The 22989-nt window shown below is 38.1% G+C and overlaps 1 protein-coding gene across 4 annotated transcripts in view; it reads right to left on the bottom strand.

The window, feature by feature from the left end:
• Nucleotides 1-4750: 4750 nt before the first annotated feature.
• The window catches only part of eps8a (EGFR pathway substrate 8a, signaling adaptor), a 32000-nt gene continuing 13761 nt past the window's right edge, over nt 4751-22989 (bottom strand). Inside the window, exons 4-22 of one of the 4 annotated variants that reach the window (XM_069720609.1) lie at nt 22305-22372; nt 21870-22031; nt 21222-21371; nt 20921-21003; nt 20682-20818; nt 20149-20210; nt 19799-19925; nt 19277-19365; nt 16387-16461; nt 16017-16162; nt 15764-15941; nt 15527-15660; nt 14188-14296; nt 13785-13925; nt 12738-12761; nt 12110-12350; nt 11139-11322; nt 10464-10596; nt 4751-5126 (exon numbers count right to left, since the gene is read on the bottom strand). In XM_069720609.1, the coding sequence (XP_069576710.1) occupies nt 5016-5126; nt 10464-10596; nt 11139-11322; nt 12110-12350; nt 12738-12761; nt 13785-13925; nt 14188-14296; nt 15527-15660; nt 15764-15941; nt 16017-16162; nt 16387-16461; nt 19277-19365; nt 19799-19925; nt 20149-20210; nt 20682-20818; nt 20921-21003; nt 21222-21371; nt 21870-22031; nt 22305-22372 (2354 nt within the window). In that variant the 3' untranslated portion in view covers nt 4751-5015. The remainder of the gene's footprint in view (nt 5127-10463; nt 10597-11138; nt 11323-12109; nt 12351-12737; nt 12762-13784; nt 13926-14187; nt 14297-15526; nt 15661-15763; nt 15942-16016; nt 16163-16386; nt 16462-19276; nt 19366-19798; nt 19926-20148; nt 20211-20681; nt 20819-20920; nt 21004-21221; nt 21372-21869; nt 22032-22304; nt 22373-22989) is intronic. The other 3 variants (XM_069720612.1, XM_069720610.1, XM_069720611.1) reach the window with 3 other exon arrangements.

Raw genomic sequence — 22989 nt, 5'->3', positions numbered from 1 at the left:
TCTAAAATATGATAAAAAAGTCACACTATAGCATGTCGTCTAAAATATGATAAAAAAGTCATACTATAGCATGTCGTCTAAAATATGATAAAAAAGTCATACTATAGCATGTCGTCTAAAATATGATAAAAAAGTCATACTATAGCATGTCGTCTAAAATATGATAAAAAAGTCATACTATAGCATGTCGTCTAAAATATGATAAAAAAGTCATACTATAGCATGTCGTCTAAAATATGATAAAAAAGTCACACTATAGCATGTCGTCTAAAATATGATAAAAAAGTCACACTATAGCATGTCGTCTAAAATATGATAAAAAAGTCATACTATAGCATGTCGTCTAAAATATGATAAAAAAGTCACACTATAGCATGTCGTCTAAAATATGATAAAAAAGTCATACTATAGCATGTCGTCTAAAATATGATAAAAAAGTCACACTATAGCATGTCGTCTAAAATATGATAAAAAAGTCACACTATAGCATGTCGTCTAAAATATGATAAAAAAGTCATACTATAGCATGTCGTCTAAAATATGATAAAAAAGTCATACTATAGCATGTCGTCTAAAATATGATAAAAAAGTCACACTATAGCATGTCGTCTAAAATATGATAAAAAAGTCATACTATAGCATGTCGTCTAAAATATGATAAAAAAGTCACACTATAGCATGTCGTCTAAAATATGATAAAAAAGTCACACTATAGCATGTCGTCTAAAATATGATAAAAAAAAAGTCACACTATAGTATGTCGTCTAAAATATGATAAAAAAGTCATACTATAGCATGTCGTCTAAAATATGATAAAAAAGTCACACTATAGCATGTCGTCTAAAATATGATAAAAAAGTCATACTATAGCATGTCGTCTAAAATATGATAAAAAAGTCACACTATAGCATGTCGTCTAAAATATGATAAAAAAGTCATACTATAGCATGTCGTCTAAAATATGATAAAAAAGTCACACTATAGCATGTCGTCTAAAATATGATAAAAAAGTCATACTATAGCATGTCGTCTAAAATATGATAAAAAAGTCATACTATAGCATGTCGTCTAAAATATGATAAAAAAAAAGTCATACTATAGCATGTCGTCTAAAATATGATAAAAAAGTCACACTATAGCATGTCGTCTAAAATATGATAAAAAAGTCACACTATAGCATGTCGTCTAAAATATGATAAAAAAGTCACACTATAGCATGTCGTCTAAAATATGATAAAAAAGTCATACTATAGCATGTCGTCTAAAATATGATAAAAAAGTCACACTATAGCATGTCGTCTAAAATATGATAAAAAAGTCACACTATAGCATGTCGTCTAAAATATGATAAAAAAGTCATACTATAGCATGTCGTCTAAAATATGATAAAAAAGTCACACTATAGTATGTCGTCTAAAATATGATAAAAAAGTCATACTATAGCATGTCGTCTAAAATATGATAAAAAAGTCATACTATAGCATGTCGTCTAAAATATGATAAAAAAGTCACACTATAGCATGTCGTCTAAAATATGATAAAAAAGTCACACTATAGCATGTCGTCTAAAATATGATAAAAAAGTCATACTATAGCATGTCGTCTAAAATATGATAAAAAAGTCACACTATAGCATGTCGTCTAAAATATGATAAAAAAGTCATACTATAGCATGTCGTCTAAAATATGATAAAAAAGTCATACTATAGCATGTCGTCTAAAATATGATAAAAAAGTCATACTATAGCATGTCGTCTAAAATATGATAAAAAAGTCATACTATAGCATGTCGTCTAAAATATGATAAAAAAGTCATACTATAGCATGTCGTCTAAAATATGATAAAAAAGTCATACTATAGCATGTCGTCTAAAATATGATTAAAAAAAAAAGTCACACTATAGCATGTCGTCTAAAATATGATAGCATGTCGTCTAAAATATGATAAAAAAGTCACACTATAGCATGTCGTCTAAAATATGATAAAAAAGTCATACTATAGCATGTCGTCTAAAATATGATAAAAAAGTCATACTATAGCATGTCGTCTAAAATATGATAAAAAAGTCACACTATAGTATGTCGTCTAAAATATGATAAAAAAGTCATACTATAGCATGTCGTCTAAAATATGATAAAAAAGTCATACTATAGCATGTCGTCTAAAATATGATAAAAAAGTCACACTATAGCATGTCGTCTAAAATATGATAAAAAAGTCACACTATAGCATGTCGTCTAAAATATGATAAAAAAAAGTCACACTATAGTATGTCGTCTAAAATATGATAAAAAAGTCATACTATAGTATGTCGTCTAAAATATGATAAAAAAGTCACACTATAGCATGTCGTCTAAAATATGATAAAAAAAAAAAGTCATACTATAGCATGTCGTCTAAAATATGATAAAAAAGTCACACTATAGCATGTCGTCTAAAATATGATAAAAAAGTCATACTATAGTATGTCGTCTAAAATATGATAAAAAAGTCACACTATAGTATGTCGTCTAAAATATGATAAAAAAGTCATACTATAGTATGTCGTATAAAATATGATAAAAAAGTCACACTATAGTATGTCGTCTAAAATATGATAAAAAAGTCATACTATAGCATGTCGTCTAAAATATGATAAAAAAAAATCACACTATAGCATGTCGTCTAAAATATGATAAAAAAAGTCATACTATAGCATGTCGTCTAAAATATGATAAAAAAGTCATACTATAGCATGTCGTCTAAAATATGATAAAAAAAGTCACACTATAGTATGTCGTCTAAAATATGATAAAAAAAAAGTCACACTATAGTATGTCGTCTAAAATATGATAAAAAAGTCACACTATAGCATGTCGTCTAAAATATGATAAAAAAGTCACACTATAGCATGTCGTCTAAAATATGATAAAAAAGTCACACTATAGCATGTCGTCTAAAATATGATAAAAAAGTCACACTATAGCATGTCGTCTAAAATATGATAAAAAAGTCATACTATAGCATGTCGTCTAAAATATGATAAAAAAGTCACACTATAGTATGTCGTCTAAAATATGATAAAAAAGTCATATGATAAAAAAGTCATACTATAGCATGTCGTCTAAAATATGATAAAAAAGTCACACTATAGTACTATAGTATGTCGTCTAAAATATGATAAAAAAGTCATACTATAGTATGTCGTCTAAAATATGATAAAAAAGTCACACTATAGTATGTCGTCTAAAATATGATAAAAAAGTCACACTATAGTATGTCGTCTAAAATATGATAAACTCACCAATCTGCTCGTTCTTAACAGTCACTTCCGCTCCAAAAGTTTTTGTAGTAACTCTTTCTGCAGGTTTTTCACATTAAAAGTCTTCCAGGACAGAAAAACTCTTATTGTGAAGGTCCTGTGCAGGAAGTAACCGGTGAGTAAAAAACATTGTCGTTAAGCAAAGTAGTGAGTTAATGTTACTCTGTTAAATTAGTGTTTTAAATAAATGTTTTTACTGATTTATCAACCAAACTCTTCATCAGTCGTCATCATCAGGAGGAAGAGTTTAGATCAACGTCTGATTCGCTGGCAAAACCGGAGAATTTAAAGTTTCAGCAGCAGGTTTTCAGTATTTTATCCCATTAGTCAACTGACAGCAGCGTTTTAACGTTAGCGTCGTATTCCAGCGCTCACGTAGAGCTACAGGCTGTAAACACCACGTCACGGGTTAGCCGCGAACGCTATGACAAAAACACGTTGTTCTTACGAAGGCTTCCGGTTCAGGTTATTTATTTATTTATTTTTAATTCAAATTTACCATGTCAACAAAAAATGTGAACATGAAGAATTTAACATTGAAATTATTATTATTATTGAAAAAAATGTTTTACAGGACAAACGTTGAAAATACGAACTCGTCTTCTCGCGACTGAAAACTCCTTCAATCGTTTTCTGACTTTTAGCTTAAAGTCGCTTTCAGCTGGTGGAGAAACACGAGTTTTACCGGCTTTTATTTGACCTGGTTTCTACTGACGCTAACAGAGCACCTTTTTTTTTTACGAGAATTTTTTTTTTTCTTTTTATAATTGATCATTTTAGTTAAAGACGTTTCTATTTTGTATTGTCGCGCGAAACTGATGTAAAATATTAGATTATTTTGGGCTTTCTCAGCCGACTAATTAGCTTGAAAAGTTGATGACTCCTGATGATGTAAAATGACTAATGAGGCCACCTGTCGCTGTGGGCGGGGCTTAAAGAAAAACACATTCATTTCATCTCAGAGTTTTAGTGTCTCTACACAGAATTATTTAATCAGCCAATAAAAACTGAATCACTTCACTGGTTGAACTTTTCAACTGCAGCAGAAAAACATTTAAATGAGTATTTCTGTTGTGCAAAAAACGTGTTCAATATAATAAACGTGTTTCTTTGTGATCATCTAAAGCTCTGTATCGTCCATAAATTAGAGATTATTATAAAGTCCTTTGTTTTTCAGTTGATCAATTCTATCAGTTAAAAGTTAATTTATTAAACCTTAAAATGAATTAATATCCTGAACATGAGAATCTGAAACATACATTAATCCGTCTGTTAGAGGAAAACATTGGTTTGTGTTGCGGGTCACCTGCCGGTCACCAGACGGTAACACTGAAGGTCACCTGAAGGTCACCAGACGGTAACACTGAAGGTCACCAGACGGTAACACTGAAGGTCACCAGAAGGTCACACTGAAGGTCACCTGAAGGTCACTGAAGGTAACACTGAAGGTCACCAGACGGTAACACTGAAGGTCACCTGAAGGTCACCAGACGGTAATACCGAGCAGCTTTTACTCACTTCGTACAACAAATGAGTCCAAAGTGTTGACGGAGCTTCAGCAGAAAGTTCTGAGTCCGGAGGTTCTGTTACTACGGCGATGAGCTGAGGAGCTCCTGCCTGCGACGCATGATCTCCACGAACTCTGCACGGTCAGCCGCCGCCTGAGGAGGAAGAGGAAGAGGAGGAAGGAAGAGGTGGAGGAGGAGGAGGAGATCAGTGGTTGCTGCCTTCATCAAAAGACTCCACCCCTGAATCACAGGTGCTCGCTGCCAGTTTCTCCTGTCGCCTCCTCATGATCTCCTGCAGCTCAGAGCCTGAACTCCTCTGCAGGAGAGGAAGAGGAGGAAGAGGAGAGGAAGTGATGAAGAAGAGATGATGAAGAGGAGATAAACAGGAAGGGAACAAAGTAGAGACAAACTGTTAGAAAACAAATATAAAAAGTAAATTCAGATCTCAGGAGACTCTTGAAGGGTTTATATACTTCTGTATTTACAGCAGGATGACTCAGCAGATCCACTGTTTCATGACTCAGCAGACAGATCCACTGTTTCATGACTCAGCAGATCCACTGTTTCATGACTCAGCAGATCCACTGTTTCATGACTCAGCAGACAGATCCACTGTTTCATGACTCAGCAGATCCACTGTTTCATGACAGATCCACTGTTTCATGACTCAGCAGATCCACTGTTTCATCTCAGCTGTTTCATGACTCAGCAGATCCACTGTTTCATGACTCAGCAGATCCACTGTTTCATGACTCAGCACAGATCCACTGTTTCATGACTCAGCACAGATCCACTGTTTCATGACTCAGCAGATCCACTGTTTCATGACTCAGCAGACAGATCCACTGTTTCATGACTCAGCAGATCCACTGTTTCATGACTCAGCAGACAGATCCACTGTTTCATGACTCAGCACAGATCCACTGTTTCATGACTCAGCAGATCCACTGTTTCATGACTCAGCAGACAGATCCACTGTTTCATGACTCAGCAGACAGATCCACTGTTTCATGACTCACAGACAGATCCACTGTTTCATGACTCAGCAGATCCACTGTTTCATGACTCAGCAGACAGATCCACTGTTTCATGACTCACAGACACATCCACTGTTTCATGACTCAGCACAGATCCACTGTTTCATGACTCAGCAGATCCACTGTTTCATGACTCAGCAGACAGATCCACTGTTTCATGACTCACAGACAGATCCACTGTTTCATGACTCGTGAAGTTTCACCCTGAGAGTCTCCTTCAGTCTACATTAAACTCTACTGAGCGTGTGCTGTAGCTTCATGTCTGAAACCGACCTCTGGGGGGCGCCGCTGCTGCTGCAAGCTGCAAAGAGCAGGTGGATGAAAACATCTACAGTGAGGGCCAAAGGGCATGCTGGGAAACTGAGGGCGGAGCCAACCGGCTGCACAAACATCAGAGTTTGACCAACATATGGTCTGGAGCATTTAAATTCAAATAAAACTGAATTATTAATCAATGAGTCAACAAACTGATTCATAAAACCTGCTCAAATAAATACAGAAATAATTAACATTTAATTATTAATTTATCGATACATTCCTGCAGTTTTACATTTGCATGCACATACTTACTGTATATATACTCTATTTATGTAAAACTGTAGAGATGCAGTTTATAAATATATTTTAAAAACTGTCAAAATATCTTCAGTTTTTTATTAATCAGATTATTTCAAAGCGGAATTTATTTATGTTTATTTATTGATGAGTGTCTCCTTTGGTTGAACTTTTATTTTGTAGTTTCTTTGTTTCCTGACTGAAGCTGACCTCTGACCTTTGTGCAACCAGCTACAGGTGAGAAGCTGTTCAGGTCAAATCCAACATGACTCATCAATAAAACCTTCTGCTGTCAACACTGTAAAACTACATCCAGGAAATATTTCTAACTTTTGAATGAATTGTTCATATTAAACAAATAAAGTGAATTTCTACAAATATCTGAACAGCTGTCGTCCGTTTTCAGCAGCTGATGAGACTCCAGATTAAATCTATCAGTAAATAAAACAAGATTAAAAAACATTTTCTGAAACTTCTGTTCACATGTTGAAGAAGGAAATGAAACTTAAACTGTGACGGAATAAAAGGAATTATGGGAAAAATCTACAGAAATAAAACCACAACTGTAAACAGACCCATAAAATGACTCCTATTACTGAACAGTGAGCGTAGTGTTAGCGGACCGCTAATCAAAGCTAAGCTAACTCTAGGGGGAGGCGGGGTCAGAGGTCAACAGGAAGTGTGACGTAGTGCATTCAGGGAGTTTAAGGAGGACAGCAGGAAGACAAATACTGGCGCTACCTTAAAATGCTGCTAAGAAACGTTCGGAGCTTCGTTCTGACGGCCGGAGTCACGAAAAATAGATTCAAGAGAAATTTAATGAAAAACAAAATCAACAGGAAGTCTCAGGTTCTGAGTCAAGACTGATGAGTCGAAGGGACTTTGTTGGTCCTCGAGTCAAATCAGGACAAGAAGGAATCAAGTCACAGCGAACAGGTCGGAGTCGAGTCTAAAGTCAGGAACCAGGTACCTATTGATTGATCTTCAAACGACTTGTTGGTCTTAATTTGTGGACCAAAGTAAAGAAAAGTTGGTCCTTCAGTCAATTCTCCAATCAGGACCAACACAACCAGAATTACAGTCCTGAGTCGAGACCAAAAGTCTCAAGTTAAAGACGCCTCTGACCCCGAATTCAAGACAACAAGGACTTAGTCAAGACTTTTATCTTGTTATTTTAAAAATGAACTTGGTCGTAGTTTGTGGACCAAAGTAAAGACGAGACCAAAAGTCCCGAGTTAAGGAAGCTTCTTGGTCTGTAGTCAAGATAAACAAGTTCCTCTTTAAGGTCCCAATGTCGAGTCCCAAATTGGGACAAATTTGTCTTGAGGCCAACAAACCCAAACTCAAGACAGGTAAGTCAATAAGACTGACGTCAGTAAAACCACATTAAGATTGCAGTCTTAAATCAGGGAGCTGATTGGTCCCCGAGTCAAAACAAGTTGTTTGTTCAGACGGTTCGTCTAAAATCTGGAGTCTCCCAAATTTAGTCTAACAGGTCCTGATCCGGGGGCTCGTTGGGTACGCCGGGTCCTCGTTCGTGGACCAAAGTACAAACCAGAGACCAACGAGTCCAAAGTTAAAGAGGGTTCTTGGACACGAGACAAACGAGTGTTCAGTGGAAGAGGCTGGTTGGTGTCCGAGTCGTGTCCCAAACCAGATCAGGCTAACTTCTGATTTCCAAGTCAAGAAGTCTGAACTAAAGACGGAGCGTCCTCCTCAAATAAAGTCCGAAATCAGGACCGCCGACAACCAAATCGAACAACGCTGTCAGATGTCTGCTGGCAAAATGAAAAACTGATCGGCTCTACAAGTTTTTAGAAAATCTTTTTGGCTCCGGAAAGACGTGAAGTAACATCAAGTCAAAGGTCAAAAGGTCATTGGTGTCAATTCATCCAGTCGAAGTCATCAGATTCACGACTCAAGCAGAAGATGAAATGTGACGGAGTCCTTTGGAGACGTCGCGGCCGGCAGAACGAAGCGGTGAACGCGTTGACGTGAAGACGATACCTGAACAACGCAGATACAGTCAGAAGATCAAAGGAGGCTCAGAAGAAAACCTGCAGATGGAAACAGACACCAAACACCAGAACCGTGGAAGACCAACACAGGAGGAGGAGGAGGAGGAGGAGGAGGAGGAGGACACTCCTCAGCAGGAGGCACTCCTCAGGAGGACGCTGCTCCTGAGGAGGAGGACGCAGTGTCCTCGTCCCTGTTTGAACATTCAGTTCACTGAGACACTGGTGCTGCTGGAGTTTACCTCCGTCTGTGCAGCAGCGCCACCTACTGCGTGTCTGTTTCCATGGAAACAAGTTAAACTAGAACTAAAGTCTTCTTCCAACAAATGCAGCTCTCAGAATTATCGACAATTTATCAGCTGCAAATATGTGAAATTAGAAGTTTATAAAAGCTGCTGCTGTTTTATATTTAATAAAAATATCCTCAAGAAAAAAAATATGTTTCTAAATGTTTAATTATGTAGTAAAATATTTTGTTTTTAATGTTTATAAGGTTTTATTTTACTTATTAATAAAAACTGTAAATTTATTTTGTATAGTTTGTTTTCCTGTTGACATTGAAATAAAAATCAATGAAAAATTTTTCCAGAATTTCTTTCACCACAAAAAAATAATTTACTATTAAATCAAAAATAATTATAATAATAATAATAATTGTTTTCCAAAGAAATGGTATATTTATTGATCTATATTTCCACGCAGGTGAATAAATTGAATAATGTATGTTTTTAAACAACTAATTGTTCAGTTTATAGTATTAGAAGTTGTTAAATGGAGGAAAGTAGAATCAGGCACAAACAGCTGCTGCTGCATAATATGTTTTATGACACTAACATTTTAATTATTCGTTATTTAACTTTAAAGCATAAATAATCACCACTGGGGTGTTCGAGAAGTTTTACAGTCTGAAAATCAGGATGTCGGCACCCTCTGGTGGACAAACTGACTAAAAATGTAGATCTCTGATGTCTCAGAATATTTTAATAAATCGTTTTCTAAAATCTATAACTTCCTGAGATTATTAACTGAAGCTGTTGTAACTCCACAGTTTGATCTCCGTTCATGTGATCAATAAAATCAGATCTGAAATAAATCACTTTTTCCTTCTGAAGTCGATCGAGTGTCTTTCAGCTCGTCTGTTTGCTGCTGCTCTGGTTTGTCTGATCGACCAATCAGCTGGCTGGAAGCTCGACCAAACAACAACACGGTCCAATAAAAAAAAATTAAAAAAACAATAATAACCAATAAATAATATTAATATAAAAAAACTCCCCTGAAGACCAACTGACAGTAAAACGGACTGTATTTTAAAATTAAGACTTCATTCTCTGAATATTACAACTTTACTCTCAAAATGTGAAAACGCAAAACAAATATAATGTAGAAATATAAAGGTTTTATTCCAATTTGTGATTTTATTGTCTGATTATTATGTTCGTAAAATATGTCTGAAAACTCAAAATACTGGCTTTAATGTGAAAAGATTAATTCTCTGAATATTCAAACTTTATTCTGAAAATATTTAAACAAAAACGTATTCCTAAATTATTCAAACTATTGTTGAATTTCACATTTATTTTATAAATGTCAGAACTTTAATCTCCAAACATTTCAACTGTATTCTTGAAATATTAAAAATATATTCTCAAAATAATAACTGTTTTCACAAAATATTACTACTAGAGATTATCAGGAATCTGAATATTACAACTTGAATCTTCAAATAACAACAATTTTAAACTATCGTTTGAATTATAAAGGTTTTATTCTTAATAAAAATTTATTCTGTAATTATTGTACCTCTCGGATATCCAGCTTTATTTTGAAAATATTCAAACTTTGTTCTGCTAAATTACCTATTTATTCTGTAGATATTATGTTTTTCTTCAGTCTGAGTCAAATTGCTCCCTCTTTGTTTTTTTTTGTATTTTTGCATGTCGTTCTTCAGTTTCTGATGTTTTTAAATGTTTTAATACGTTTTTCCAGAAGCAGCCGCCTGTCTGAGACTTGATGAGTGTAGTTTTCAGGTGTTTTCCCGTCACTCACCTCCAGCGCCGCCTTCTGCACGGTGACCTGACTGAAGACTCGAGCGCCGTCGTCAGGACAAACCGTCTTCAGCTCCTCCTTGTTGAGGGAGAAGAGCTGAGCTCCGGTCAGGACGCCCAGGCTGGTGATGGTACTGCACCCCCACGGGCACACAGCAGGGACATATACAGCATTAAATATGATATACAGGGATATTAAATATAATATACAGCATTAAATATGATATACAGCATTAAATATGATATACAGGGATTTTAAATATAATATACAGCGTTAAATATGATATACAGGGATATTAAATATGGTATACAGCATTAAATATAATATACAGCATTAAATATGATATACAGGGATATTAAATAAGATATATATATAGGGATATTAAATATGGTATACAGGGATATTAAATAAGATATATATATAGGGATATTAAATATGGTATACAGGGATATTAAATATGAGATACAGGGATATTAAATATAATATACAGCATTAAATATGATATACAGCATTAAATATGATATACAGGGATATTAAATATAATATACAGGGATATTAAATATAATATACAGGGATATTAAATATAATATACAGCATTAAATATGATATACAGGGATATTAAATATAATATACAGCACTAAATATAACTGGGAGGAGGTTTGAAGTGAGACTCACACGGGGCTGAAGCCTTTGGCCTCCAACCAGGTTCTGACGTCGTCCGGACTCGAGTCGTACGTGATGCTGACGGCCGTTTGGCTGCTGCTGCGACTCGGAACCGGAAACTTCTTCTGAGCGCTACGACCCAAAGTCAGTCGGTGCATCAACTCGTCCTGGACCTCCTCCATGTTGGACTTCCTGCCTGCAGGAGCCCCAAAACACCACCAGAGGTCAGTCAGCAGGAAACACGCAAACATGGTGGCTTCATATTTATCTCGTTTACTTTCATTAATACAAAAACAAAAATATAAACGTGCTGATATTACGAGGAGGAAGATGAAATCTTTCAAGAATGAAGTCAAAACTTACAAAAAGGCTGAATATTTTCAGAATAAAGCTGAAATATAAAGTATGGACTTAATATTTCAATAATAATATATATCATATTTAATATTTAATAAACAACACTAAAATGGTTAAATATTTTGAAAAAATAATTGACAAAAATTGGAATAATGTTTTCAGAAAAAACTGGAGAATAGTCTAAAAAGTTTAAATAGTAATAAAGTAATTAATTAAGTTAAACGTTACCATAAAAAATATCCTGATTATTTAAAAAAAATCTACATAAATAAAGAATTTAAGATCAAATTAGATTAAATCATTTGAATCACAGAAAATTTGTAAGTTTCAAGAATGAAGACTGAAGTTACAAAAAGAATATTTCGAGAATAAAGTTCATATTTCAGAATTTTTTTAAGTATGCAACTTTTCCTGACTTCACATTATTCTTTAAAATATGAATTTTGCACATTTGTTGTAAAAATTTCTTGACTGCATTTATGAAATTTTATAAGTATCTTCTTGAAATGTAGGAAAATAAAACTTTATTGTTTTTGGTTTCCTCAAGTAAGTTTCAGAATCGACAGGTTGAGAAGACGTGTTTCTTAGTTGAACATCTTATTTAGTTGGTGTGATGATTGACTGACGTCCGCCGGCGGCTCGCTGGCCGCTCGGTTCCCTCATGGCGACGCTGTTGGTGTCGCTGGCCGTGCTGCTGTTCTGGCGGCTGATGGCGCCGACGCCGGCCGGCTTGGCGGGCTCGGCGGCCGGAGGAGGCAGCGGCGGCGTGGGGAGCCTGGCGGGGGCGGGAGGGGGCGGCGTGGGGGCCGGGGGCATCGGCGTGGCAACGGGTTTACTGGGGACAAAGTCCGTCCTCGTGGTTTGTTTCTGCAGGGGACCGTTTTAATTCACACATTTTATTTTGAAAGTCCTGCTGAGTTTCAGTCTGAAGGAAGTTGAACAGAGACTTTAGACTTTGAACTTATTTTAATGTGATAACAACTAAATTTAACTTTTGGGTTAAAACTGTTAGCATGTCAATATGTTTTTACAATTTAACTGAACATGATAAAAACTTGTGGGTGTGAAACTATTGTAATGCTAACCTTAGCGTGCTACCATGCTAAAGCATCATATTGAGTATATTATGGTCGCATTATTTATAGTAATAATGATAAGGATATATTACGTCTCAAACAAACTGAGCCTCTGTCCAAATATTTCAGACCTTCAGAATAAAGTGTATTTCCAGGATGTTTGTTTGTTGTTGTTTACCTCGTTCAACTCTCCCAGCAGTTGCTGAAACGTAAAGACGGAGGTGATGAGACCGAGCAACAACATTTTGACAGAGCTTCTAGTTTAGTTCACTAAAAATACACACCTGACCCTAGAAAACCATTTAAAAGAACAGTCCTGCATTCAGTGAAATATTCCTGCTAGCTGTCACGGTTAGCCTAGCTTAGCATCAAGCTACTGTGTGAATAAAATGTCATTTTATTGAGACGTTGTTGTAAATGTTAAACCGTGATGTAAAAACAAAAACACAGTTTAAACCACAACTAACTAACATTAAGTTGACAACATTTTCATAATATATAATTTCTTTGGCATTTTCTGAACAAAAACTGTAAAATGTTTGATATTTTCAGCTTCTTTTCTTTTACAGAGTAAAATAAAACTGTTTTGGACTGTTTGATCTGAAGATGTCAGTTTGACGCTTAGTTATATCAAAAATTTAATACAACAAGTTCATATTTTCAGAAATTTTACAGCTGAATACGTTTAATTAATTAAAGATTAATTAATGATAAAAAAAAATTAATCAAAAATGTACATCTCTGAAAATGCTGGAGCAGAATTTTCAATAAACTGACAATGTGTTGTAAATATAATCTTTTACTTTCTACGTTGAAACACATTAAGTTACTTGAATAAAGTGAAATAAAAACCGAATAAAAACTACATCAGCCGTGAGCCACCGTCTGTATGATGTCTTGGATGGAAACAAGCGTTCAATTATAAATCAACTCCAAATTAGCTAACGCTAACGGCTGCTAAATCCACGTGACATCATTCTCCAACATGTGGGACTGTTCCTTTAAGATCTGCAGCACAGCAAACAGCAGGAAGTCAAAAACTACTGGAGTCAACATTTCAAACTAAAAGCACACAGCCCGACTCGTCCTACCTTAAACATCTCAAATTCCTTCTTTGGCATCATAAGCTTGAACCAATCAGAGATAAAACATGAGACAGTGATGGAAGAGGAAGTGAGAGGGTGATGGAACAGGAAGTGACACGATGGCGCTGCGTGCTCGGTACCTGTATAGTGTGGCTGTAGACGGGCTCTCCGCGGCCCGTTACGTCCACCGCTTTGGTGATCTCCAGGATGTTGTTTGGCACGTAGCCGGATGCCCCGCAGCCGTTACGGACCTTCCACCACTGCTTCCTGTCGTCCAGAACCTGACAGACGAGGATCAGGGACCAGACAGCGGCAGGTAAATAATCAAACATCATAATTCAGTGTGTTTATGTATAAACTGCCTGTAAATAAAGTGTAAACATGCAGAAAAACAACTGCTGCATCATATTTTTTAAATCACTGACGTGCCACTGAAGAAGGAAAACGTTCACTTTGTTTTGAAAATACAATAAATACTAATGTACCAAAGTATGAAATGAATAAATCAGAAGTGAAGACATTTTATAAAATGTGCTGTTTTACCTCGACAACCTCGTCTTTGAAGACCGACAGCTCCGTGTTGTTTCTCGCCTCAAAGTCATATTTAGATTTGGCAAACAGTTTCTGGGATCCTCGGCCGTCCATGTCGAAGCTTCAGAAACACATCGTCAATATAAATACAGCACAAAAAACAAATCAAAACAAACATCAATTTAACCCTGAAAATGATTCATTTGGGGAACTTCTGAGGAAACGCTGCGTTATTCTCCGCCGCTATGCAGACGACACCCGGATTTACATTCATGTAGCGTTTTCTGGAAGTTTGTGTAAAACTTTAAAAGTATGCAATTTTCTATGTAAAATGTTCCAAAAATGTGCAGAAATCTGATGAAAACCAAAAATGAATCCATTTAAAAACTCTTTAAATTGAACTTAAAATACCTTTTAAACAATCTGTTCACAAACTGAAGTGAAAAACAAAAATCACAGTGAATGTAGAGAACGTGGATTATTTAAAGTGATAATCTGGATGAATATGGAGTGATGTCTGATGTTTTTACAGCCGTGGAGAAACGTCCCACCGGGAGATCAGACTGCTGAGAGGGAAACGTGAAGTTTAAAGATAAAACGAGTCGATAGAAACAAATCAGAATTCAGAAGAATAAACGTCTGAAGAAAGTTTCATTTTTAGGTTTAAAGCTGCAAATCAGACGAGTAAAATCAAGAAAAAGAACGTTGATGAAGGAAGCAGAAGAACGTTTTACTCACCAATTAAAATATTAATACTGAAGAGGGTAAATAAATCAATACGTTAATCTATAAATTATAATAAATACAGATGATGACGTATAAATAAATGTAGTTCAACGTTTCAGATGATCCACTTTGTTTTTCTGCATCTGTGAAATCAATAAAAATGTATAAATACAGAAATAAATAAGTATAAGAAATTAAGTGAAAATAATAACAAACATATTAATCATTAAATTCCAAACAGGTATTTATCTATTTATAAGTTCTTATTCATGAATCAACCTCAAACTCATTTGTTTATATAAAGAACAAAAATAAAGGTATAAAAAATGAATTCCATATGAATTAGTTTCTATATTTGTTTATTTTTTAATCTATTTACTGCTGAATTTTTATTATTGTTATAATTATGATAATTATCTTATAATATTTATATTATTTTCATTATTTGTTTGTTTTTTAAATAAAAAATACCATCTTTATTTAATGTATCATTATTATTTTTGTTATTCTTGTTATTTTCAACATGTATGTATTTAATATGTCCTCTGGTGAGTAAAGCGCTGCGAGGCTTCAATAGGTCGGACAGAGTGGGCGGTTCTCCAGGGCATCATGTGACCTGAGTTACCGGTCCACATGGCGGCTGACGGCCTGTTTGAACGCCGCCACGGCCGCGTCCTGGTCCAGCAGCTGCATGCGTTTGTAGGGGGTGTTGGCGAGCGCGTACCCGTCGGCTGGAGGGAACCTCTGCAGCGCCACCTGCTGTACATGGAGAGAAACACGCCACATTAAAAACACAACACGTGAAGACAGCGTGTCACCGTCACCACGGGTATCATCTGCAGAACCAGAACCAGTGTCGGACCTCCTGCGCGAGCCGCAGACGCAGATCCTCGTGTCTCTGGACGTCGGCGAGACTTTCGGCCAGCTGGGTCACTTCCTGTTCTCGACTGGGAGTCGCCGCCGGCAACACGGGAGGTTCCCATCGGTCACGGAACCGCAGAACACATGGAGGGAAGTAGTGGTCCTTCGGCCACTCCAACCTGGAGAACATCAGAACATCAGAGGAACAGCACCAACAGAACCGGGCCGCTCCGTTAGAACCGACACGGTCTCACCTGCATCTGGTCCATCCTTCTCCCAGAGAAACCCACAGGTGGCGCTCTTCTGCTGTTCCGGAAGAATGGAGGAAGTCAATGGACTCTCTGGTCAGAAGAGGAACCACAACACTACGGGCAAGATCCACACTGGAGGTCTGGATCACCTGTGTGTGTGTGTGTGTGTGTGTGTGTGTGTGTGTGTGTGTGTGTGTGTGTGTGTGTGTGTGTGTGTGTGTGTGTGTGTGTGTGTGTGTGTGTGTGTGTGTGGTGGGGGGGTGTTGTAGGAGGAGGAGGAGCAGAATAAAACGTCTGATTTGTTCTTCAAAATAAAGTTATAAATTCATAATTTTTTGTAGAATCCTAAATAAAAGCATCAGCAGTGTTTTACCATCCTGAGAGGAGTAAACAGGAAGTGGACCAGCTCCACGGCGCTTGGGTTCTGGATGTGGTCCTTCAGCTGCCCCTGCAGGTCAGAACGAAACACACACACACACACTGAGCCGGTTCTGAAGGTCCACAAATGTGTTTCAGGATCAAACTACGGAGGCCCTGAAGGTCAAAACATAAAAACAATTCACCAAATTAAACTTGTCTTTTCATATTGAGTGAATTGTTTTTGTGTTTTGACCTTCAGGGCCACCATAGCAGTAATAAAACTCTGGACCTCCTGTATGCTAATGCCATGGATGCATACAGTACTACTGCCCCACCCCCCTTGGTAGATCAGACCACAACCTGGTCCTGCTGACTCCCAGGTATGTCCCCCTGGTGCAGAGGCAGCCTGTGTCCACCAGGACTGTGAGGAGGTGGACACAGGAGGCTAAAGACGCCCTGCAGGACTGCTTTGGGTCCACGGACTGGGACGTGCTGTGTGGACCACATGGGGAGGACATCAACAGCAGGACGGACTGTATCACAGAATACATTAAATTCTGTGAACACACCACCGTACCATCCTGGACTGTAAAATGCTTCCCCAACAATAAACCGTGGATCACCAGGGACCTGAAGGTGCTTCTTAATAAGAAGAAAGCAGCCTTCAGGTCTGGGGACAGGGAGGAGCTCAGGAGAGTGCAGCGCCACCTGAAGGAGAAGATGAGGGAGTGCAAGGACTCCTACAGGAGGAAGCTGGAGGCCAAACTCCAGCAGAACAATGTGAGGGAGGTGTGAAGGAGATTACTGGGTTCAAGGGGAGAGAGAGAGACAACCAGGGGGAACCTGGAGAGGTCAAATGAGCTAAACTGAGAGTTCTGGGAGAGGAGGTGGACATGGTGGAGGAGTACAAGTACCTGGTGTCTCCATGACAACAGACTGAACTGGAAGACCAACATCAACGCTGTCTACAAGAAGGTGATGAGTCGACTCTTTTTCTTGAGGAAACTTCGATCCTTCAATGTGTGCAGCAAGATGTTGGAGATGTTCTACCATCTGTTGTGGCCAGTGAACTGTACTTCGCTGGGGTCTGCTGGGGGAGCAGCATTGGAGCCGGAGACACCAACAGACTTAACAAGCTGGTTAAGAAGGCCGGCTCCATCATCGGCTACAAACTAGATAGTCTGGAAAAGGTGGTGGAGAGGAGGACGCTGAACAAACTATTGTCCATATTGGATAATCCTGTCCACCCTCTCCACCTGCTGCAGGGACAGAGGAGGACGTTCTCCAAAAGACTCCTCCAGCTCCGCTGTCACAAGGACAGATATAAGAGATCATTCCAGATACAGGAGATCATTCCTGATACAGGAGATCATTCCTGATACAGGAGATCATTCCAGATACAGGAGATCATTCCTGATACAGGAGATCATTCCAGATACAGGAGATCATTCCAGATACAGGAGATCATTCCTGATACAGGAGATCATTCCTGATACAGGAGATCATTCCAGATACAGGAGATCATTCCTGATACAGGAGATCATTCCAGATACAGGAGATCATTCCTGATACAGGAGATCATTCCAGATACAGGAGATCATTCCAGATACAGGAGATCATTCCAGATACAGGAGATCATTCCAGATACAGGAGATCATTCCAGATACAGGAGATCATTCCTGATACAGGAGATCATTCCAGATACAGGAGATCGTTCCAGATACAGGAGATCATTCCAGATACAGGAGATCATTCCAGATACAGGAGATCATTCCAGATACAGGAGATCATTCCAGATACAGGAGATCATTCCAGATACAGGAGATCATTCCTCATTCCAGATACAGGAGATCATTCCAGATACAGGAGATCATTCCTCATTCCAGATACAGGAGATCATTCCTGATACAGGAGATCATTCCACATACAGGAGATCATTCCTGATACAGGAGATCATTCCTGATACAGGAGATCATTCCTGATACAGGAGATCATTCCTGATACAGGAGATCATTCCACATACAGGAGATCATTCCTGATACAGGAGATCATTCCAGATACAGGAGATCATTCCAGATACAGGAGATCATTCCAGATACAGGAGATCATTCCTGATACAGGAGATCATTCCAGATACAGGAGATCATTCCAGATACAGGAGATCATTCCTCATTCCAGATACAGGAGATCATTCCAGATACAGGAGATCATTCCTCATTCCAGATACAGGAGATCATTCCTGATACAGGAGATCATTCCAGATACAGGAGATCATTCCTGAATACAGGAGATCATTCCAGATACAGGAGATCATTCCTGATACAGGAGATCATTCCTGATACAGGAGATCATTCCAGATACAGGAGATCATTCCTGATACAGGAGATCATTCCTGATACAGGAGATCATTCCAGATACAGGAGATCATTCCTGCCCACTGCAATAAGACTGTACAATAACTCACCTCTGGCAAAATCCATCACAGTACAATAACACTGTTGACTGTGTTTCTTGGTTTGTTTGTATATAATATATATAGATATATAATGTACTGTATAAACTGTGTGCATTTTATATTTTATATTTATATTTTTTACTGCTATTTACTGCTATTTTATTGCTTTTCTATTATTCTATTCTATTCTATTATTTTATTCTATTATTTCTATTATTATCTTATTGCTTCTGTATGCTGCTGTAGCGAAAAAAATTTCCCCTCGGGATTAATAAAGTAAATACCTACCTACCTACCTACCTACCTACCTACCTAGCAGACATCTGATGACTCTGAGACTGGGAAGGATATTTGTATCAATAATAATGATCTGCGGCTCTGACAGAAATAATTCCTGATCAATAATTAATCGTTAAGGACTCAGCAGGAAGTGTGAAGCAGGAAGTACCAGCTGGTTGAAGGCGTGTTTGAACTTCTGCAGACAGTCCACGAACTCGTCCTCGCCAGGAGGTTTGGAGCGGAGTGTCAGGACGCCCTCTGGTGGACAGACAGGTGAGAGCAGGTCATCGTTGGAGACAAACATTCATGTCATAACTTGCTTTTTACAGAACAGTTCAGGCGATCTAAACCTGTCATCATCTATTCTGATCAAATTTACAGATTGTTAATGTCAGCCTTTTTAGATAAAAAAAAATAATTTGACATGTATCTCACCATTAAATATCATCAGCAGAGATTTATTTTTATAATAATGTAGAGGAGATTGTTTTGAATCTGTAAATATCTGAGCCATGTTTATGGGACACTATGACTCAGCAAATTGAGATTAATATGCACTTATGTCATCGTTTAATTTTGACTACAACTTTTCTATCATATTTGATCTTTTTAAAGACTATGTTTATTTGATGATGCTGTTTTCAGATTCACGGTCCTTGAACGCACCACCAGACGGACGCCCTGAGCTCACCTCCCGGACCTTTCTTCTTGCCCTTCTTGTTCTTCTTCCTCCTTGACAGCTCGCTGAAGGCTTCAGCTGCCTTCTGCAGTTTGGTGACGAAGAACTCGATGTCGTCCAGGATGTGATTCAGGATTTGCTGCAGATGAAATAATAAATCAAGTATTGATTCTCCTTCAGGTGACTTTTCCTCCGACGGATGATTAAACGCTCCGTCGTCCCGCCTCTCTTTTACGTAATCAGATTTCCCTCCAAAGCTTCCGAACTCTGATTGCGTTCTTCGGTGGGATTAAATCTGCGTGAACTCGTTCGACCTCCTGCAGCTGCTCTCGGATCAGATCTAAAACAGATGTGGGACTCACTACGTCGCGGTCCACCCAGGCCGCCTTCGCGTCCGCATCCTCCGCCAGCTGCCGCCGCTCGTCTGCAGGGGGCGACAGAGAGCAGCGGCACCGTCGTCATTTAACACATGAAAGTCTGAGATTAAATCTGTTTCATCATCAGGAAGGATTTTATTTTATTGATTCATGTTTCCCCTCAAGACACTAATACTAATACCAATAATAATAACAATAATAATAATAAATCGGTTATCAAATAGTATCATAAATAATTAACTTTTATCTCCATGGTTCTCTAAATTCAATAAATAAATAAAAAACATCAGAGTTCAAATATTTATGATGTACAGCAGGATTATTATCTCATCTATTATAGATTTATTCTTTTATCAGGTAGTATTTAAAAATAATCTCAATTTGCAATGTTCTTTTGCAATTTTACAAAAAAAAAATCGGCAGCAAAATCAAACATTTTGATCGCAACAATCACAAAAAAACACTTTTCACTCTCAGATTCATTATTTGATTTTTACTTTCCGGGTGACATCACTCACTGTCTTGTTGCTCATTGGTCCACGCTGACCAGGCGGCCACTCGGCTCTTCACATCCACCTGATTGGATGGCGGCGGCGGTTCAGGGGCGGGAGCGGCGGGGGGCGGGGGGATGATACCGTCACTCTTCAGGATCATCCTGCAGACAGACAGATGGGGGGGGGCGGTGGGGGAGGGGGATCAGCCAATCAGCTGCCAGCGTGAGAAACAGGATGTGATGAAGAGTGTGAGGAAGACTCACTTCAGAGCCTCTGGCCGCTTCTTCCCTTTCCCGCCTTTGGCATCGATGATGGCACTTTCTATGTCGGCCTGAATCAGATTTGCCTGTCGGTACAGAAACTCGTTTTATTTACGTGTTTAACAGATAAAAGATGTGAAAATATAAATTTGGTTTCATTGATCTGATCAGAAAACAGGTTTCTGTGTAAAAACCTCTGGTGGAGTCCCGCAGGGTTCCGAACTTGGTCCTCTACAGTTTACATTACATCTGTTTTCAGGGTTTTTATTGGTCAGGATCTTCTGGCCAATCAGAGGCGGCCTACCTTGATGTTGTCACACTGGAACAGGTGCAGGTCCGGTTTGTTCTGACCCGACTCTTTACACACCAGAGCCAAGATGGAGTCGTAGCTGCATGCGTTCATCACGGCCTGGCAGTGCTGGATCGACCCGACGGGGAAGTTCTCCAGCTCATTCTGAGGAGACACGGGTCGGGAGGTCAGAGGTCAGAAGTCACATGAGCCTTTAAAGCCTCGCAGCCAGTTCCACAAAACACCTTCAAGTTTTCCTTCAAATAAATCTGAATCACAAAAATCTCTCAAGTCTTCTCCTTCAGGTTCCTTTAAGAACTCACTTCGGTATTTAAGATTTTCTTAAGTTATCAACAACTTCAATCAGTCTCCACAATATTTGCGAGAGCATAAAATTTTGCAAAAAGTCTTGCAATTTTTTCCACAAAAAACATTGTGAACAGAAACTCTGAAGGAAGTACGACATCATAAAGTCGCCCTTTCAAAATAAAACTGATTTTATTCCCAAAATAAGTGTTCATTTACAACCATGAATGCTCCGCCCCCTCTCCTCTCACCAGCAAAACAAACTGCTGCTAGCTAACAACAGTAAATGACGGGGTTAGTGGGAAATGTGGTCTCATTGTGTGTAGCTGTCAATCAAACTTCCCAGTTGCGTCTCACCTTGGTCTCCTGGTCGATGAGGCTCACCGTCTTCTCCTCCACCTGCAGCAGCATCTCCTGCGTCCACACCTTCCCTTTGGCATCCAGGAGGCGGAGCCGGCGGATTCCGTCGTCCACGGTAACCATCCCGTCTTTACGGTCCAACAAGAATGTCGTCAGGTGCTGAAAGGAAACACGGATAACACACGTTAGAGTCCAACACGGCTATCACACGTTAGAGTCCAACACGGCTATCACACGTTAGAGTCCAACACGGCTAACACACGTTAGAGTCCAACACGGCTATCACATGTTAGAGTCCAACACGGCTAACACACGTTAGAGTCCAACACGGCTAACACACGTTAGAGTCCAACACGGCTATCACATGTTAGAGTCCAACACGGCTAACACACGTTAGAGTCCAACACGGCTATCACACGTGACATCTCTCACCTCCACATGGTACTGCGACGTGTCCGTCAGACTGTTGATGCTCGTCTTCGTGACGTGTTTTCTTTGTTCTGATAAAAGAAGAAAAGATTTTACATTTTCACTTTAATTGCAGCTGAAGTGTCAAAATACTTTTTGTTCGTGCAGAGAGGAAAGATTTTCAAAATAAAATGTTATAGTTTGGCTTTAAACCTTTCAAATAAAAGAAGCAGCAGAAACACTTCAAACACACTAAAACATTTTTGACCATTATGGCTGAAACGGGTGCAAATATCTTCAAATTCTCTTTTGCTTTAAAATTTTTGGTATTAAAATTCTGAATTTTCTATTTATTTAAGAAAAACCTTTTACAAATAAATTCAAATGTAAAAAACAACTAAATATTAATTTAAAGACATATAAATGTCTTTAAATTCATGTGATTGAGTCAGTTTCAGTTACATAAGCAGGTCAAACATTCAAGAAAAGAGTTTTTTAACAACAGGGCTCTTATTTTGGTAAATCTGGACAGTTTTAGTTCTAATAAAATTTTAATTTACACGTTAAACATTTCGAAAGTTTGAATGATTGATTACTTTATATGGATCAATGAAGTTTCACAAAAAACTGTGTAAAAATGTAACATCTAAAATAAGACCCTGTGTTTAAATACATCAGTAACACACACACACACACACACACACACACA

Source organism: Brachyistius frenatus, unplaced genomic scaffold (genome assembly GCF_029030835.1).
Source record: "Brachyistius frenatus isolate BFR_SWC_R1_liver_20210118 unplaced genomic scaffold, ASM2903083v1 Contig_244, whole genome shotgun sequence".
NCBI classification, from domain to species: Eukaryota; Metazoa; Chordata; class Actinopteri; family Embiotocidae; genus Brachyistius; species Brachyistius frenatus.
The sequence above is the reverse complement of the archived record's forward strand: the minus strand, read 5'-3'. Positions and strand labels throughout refer to the sequence as shown.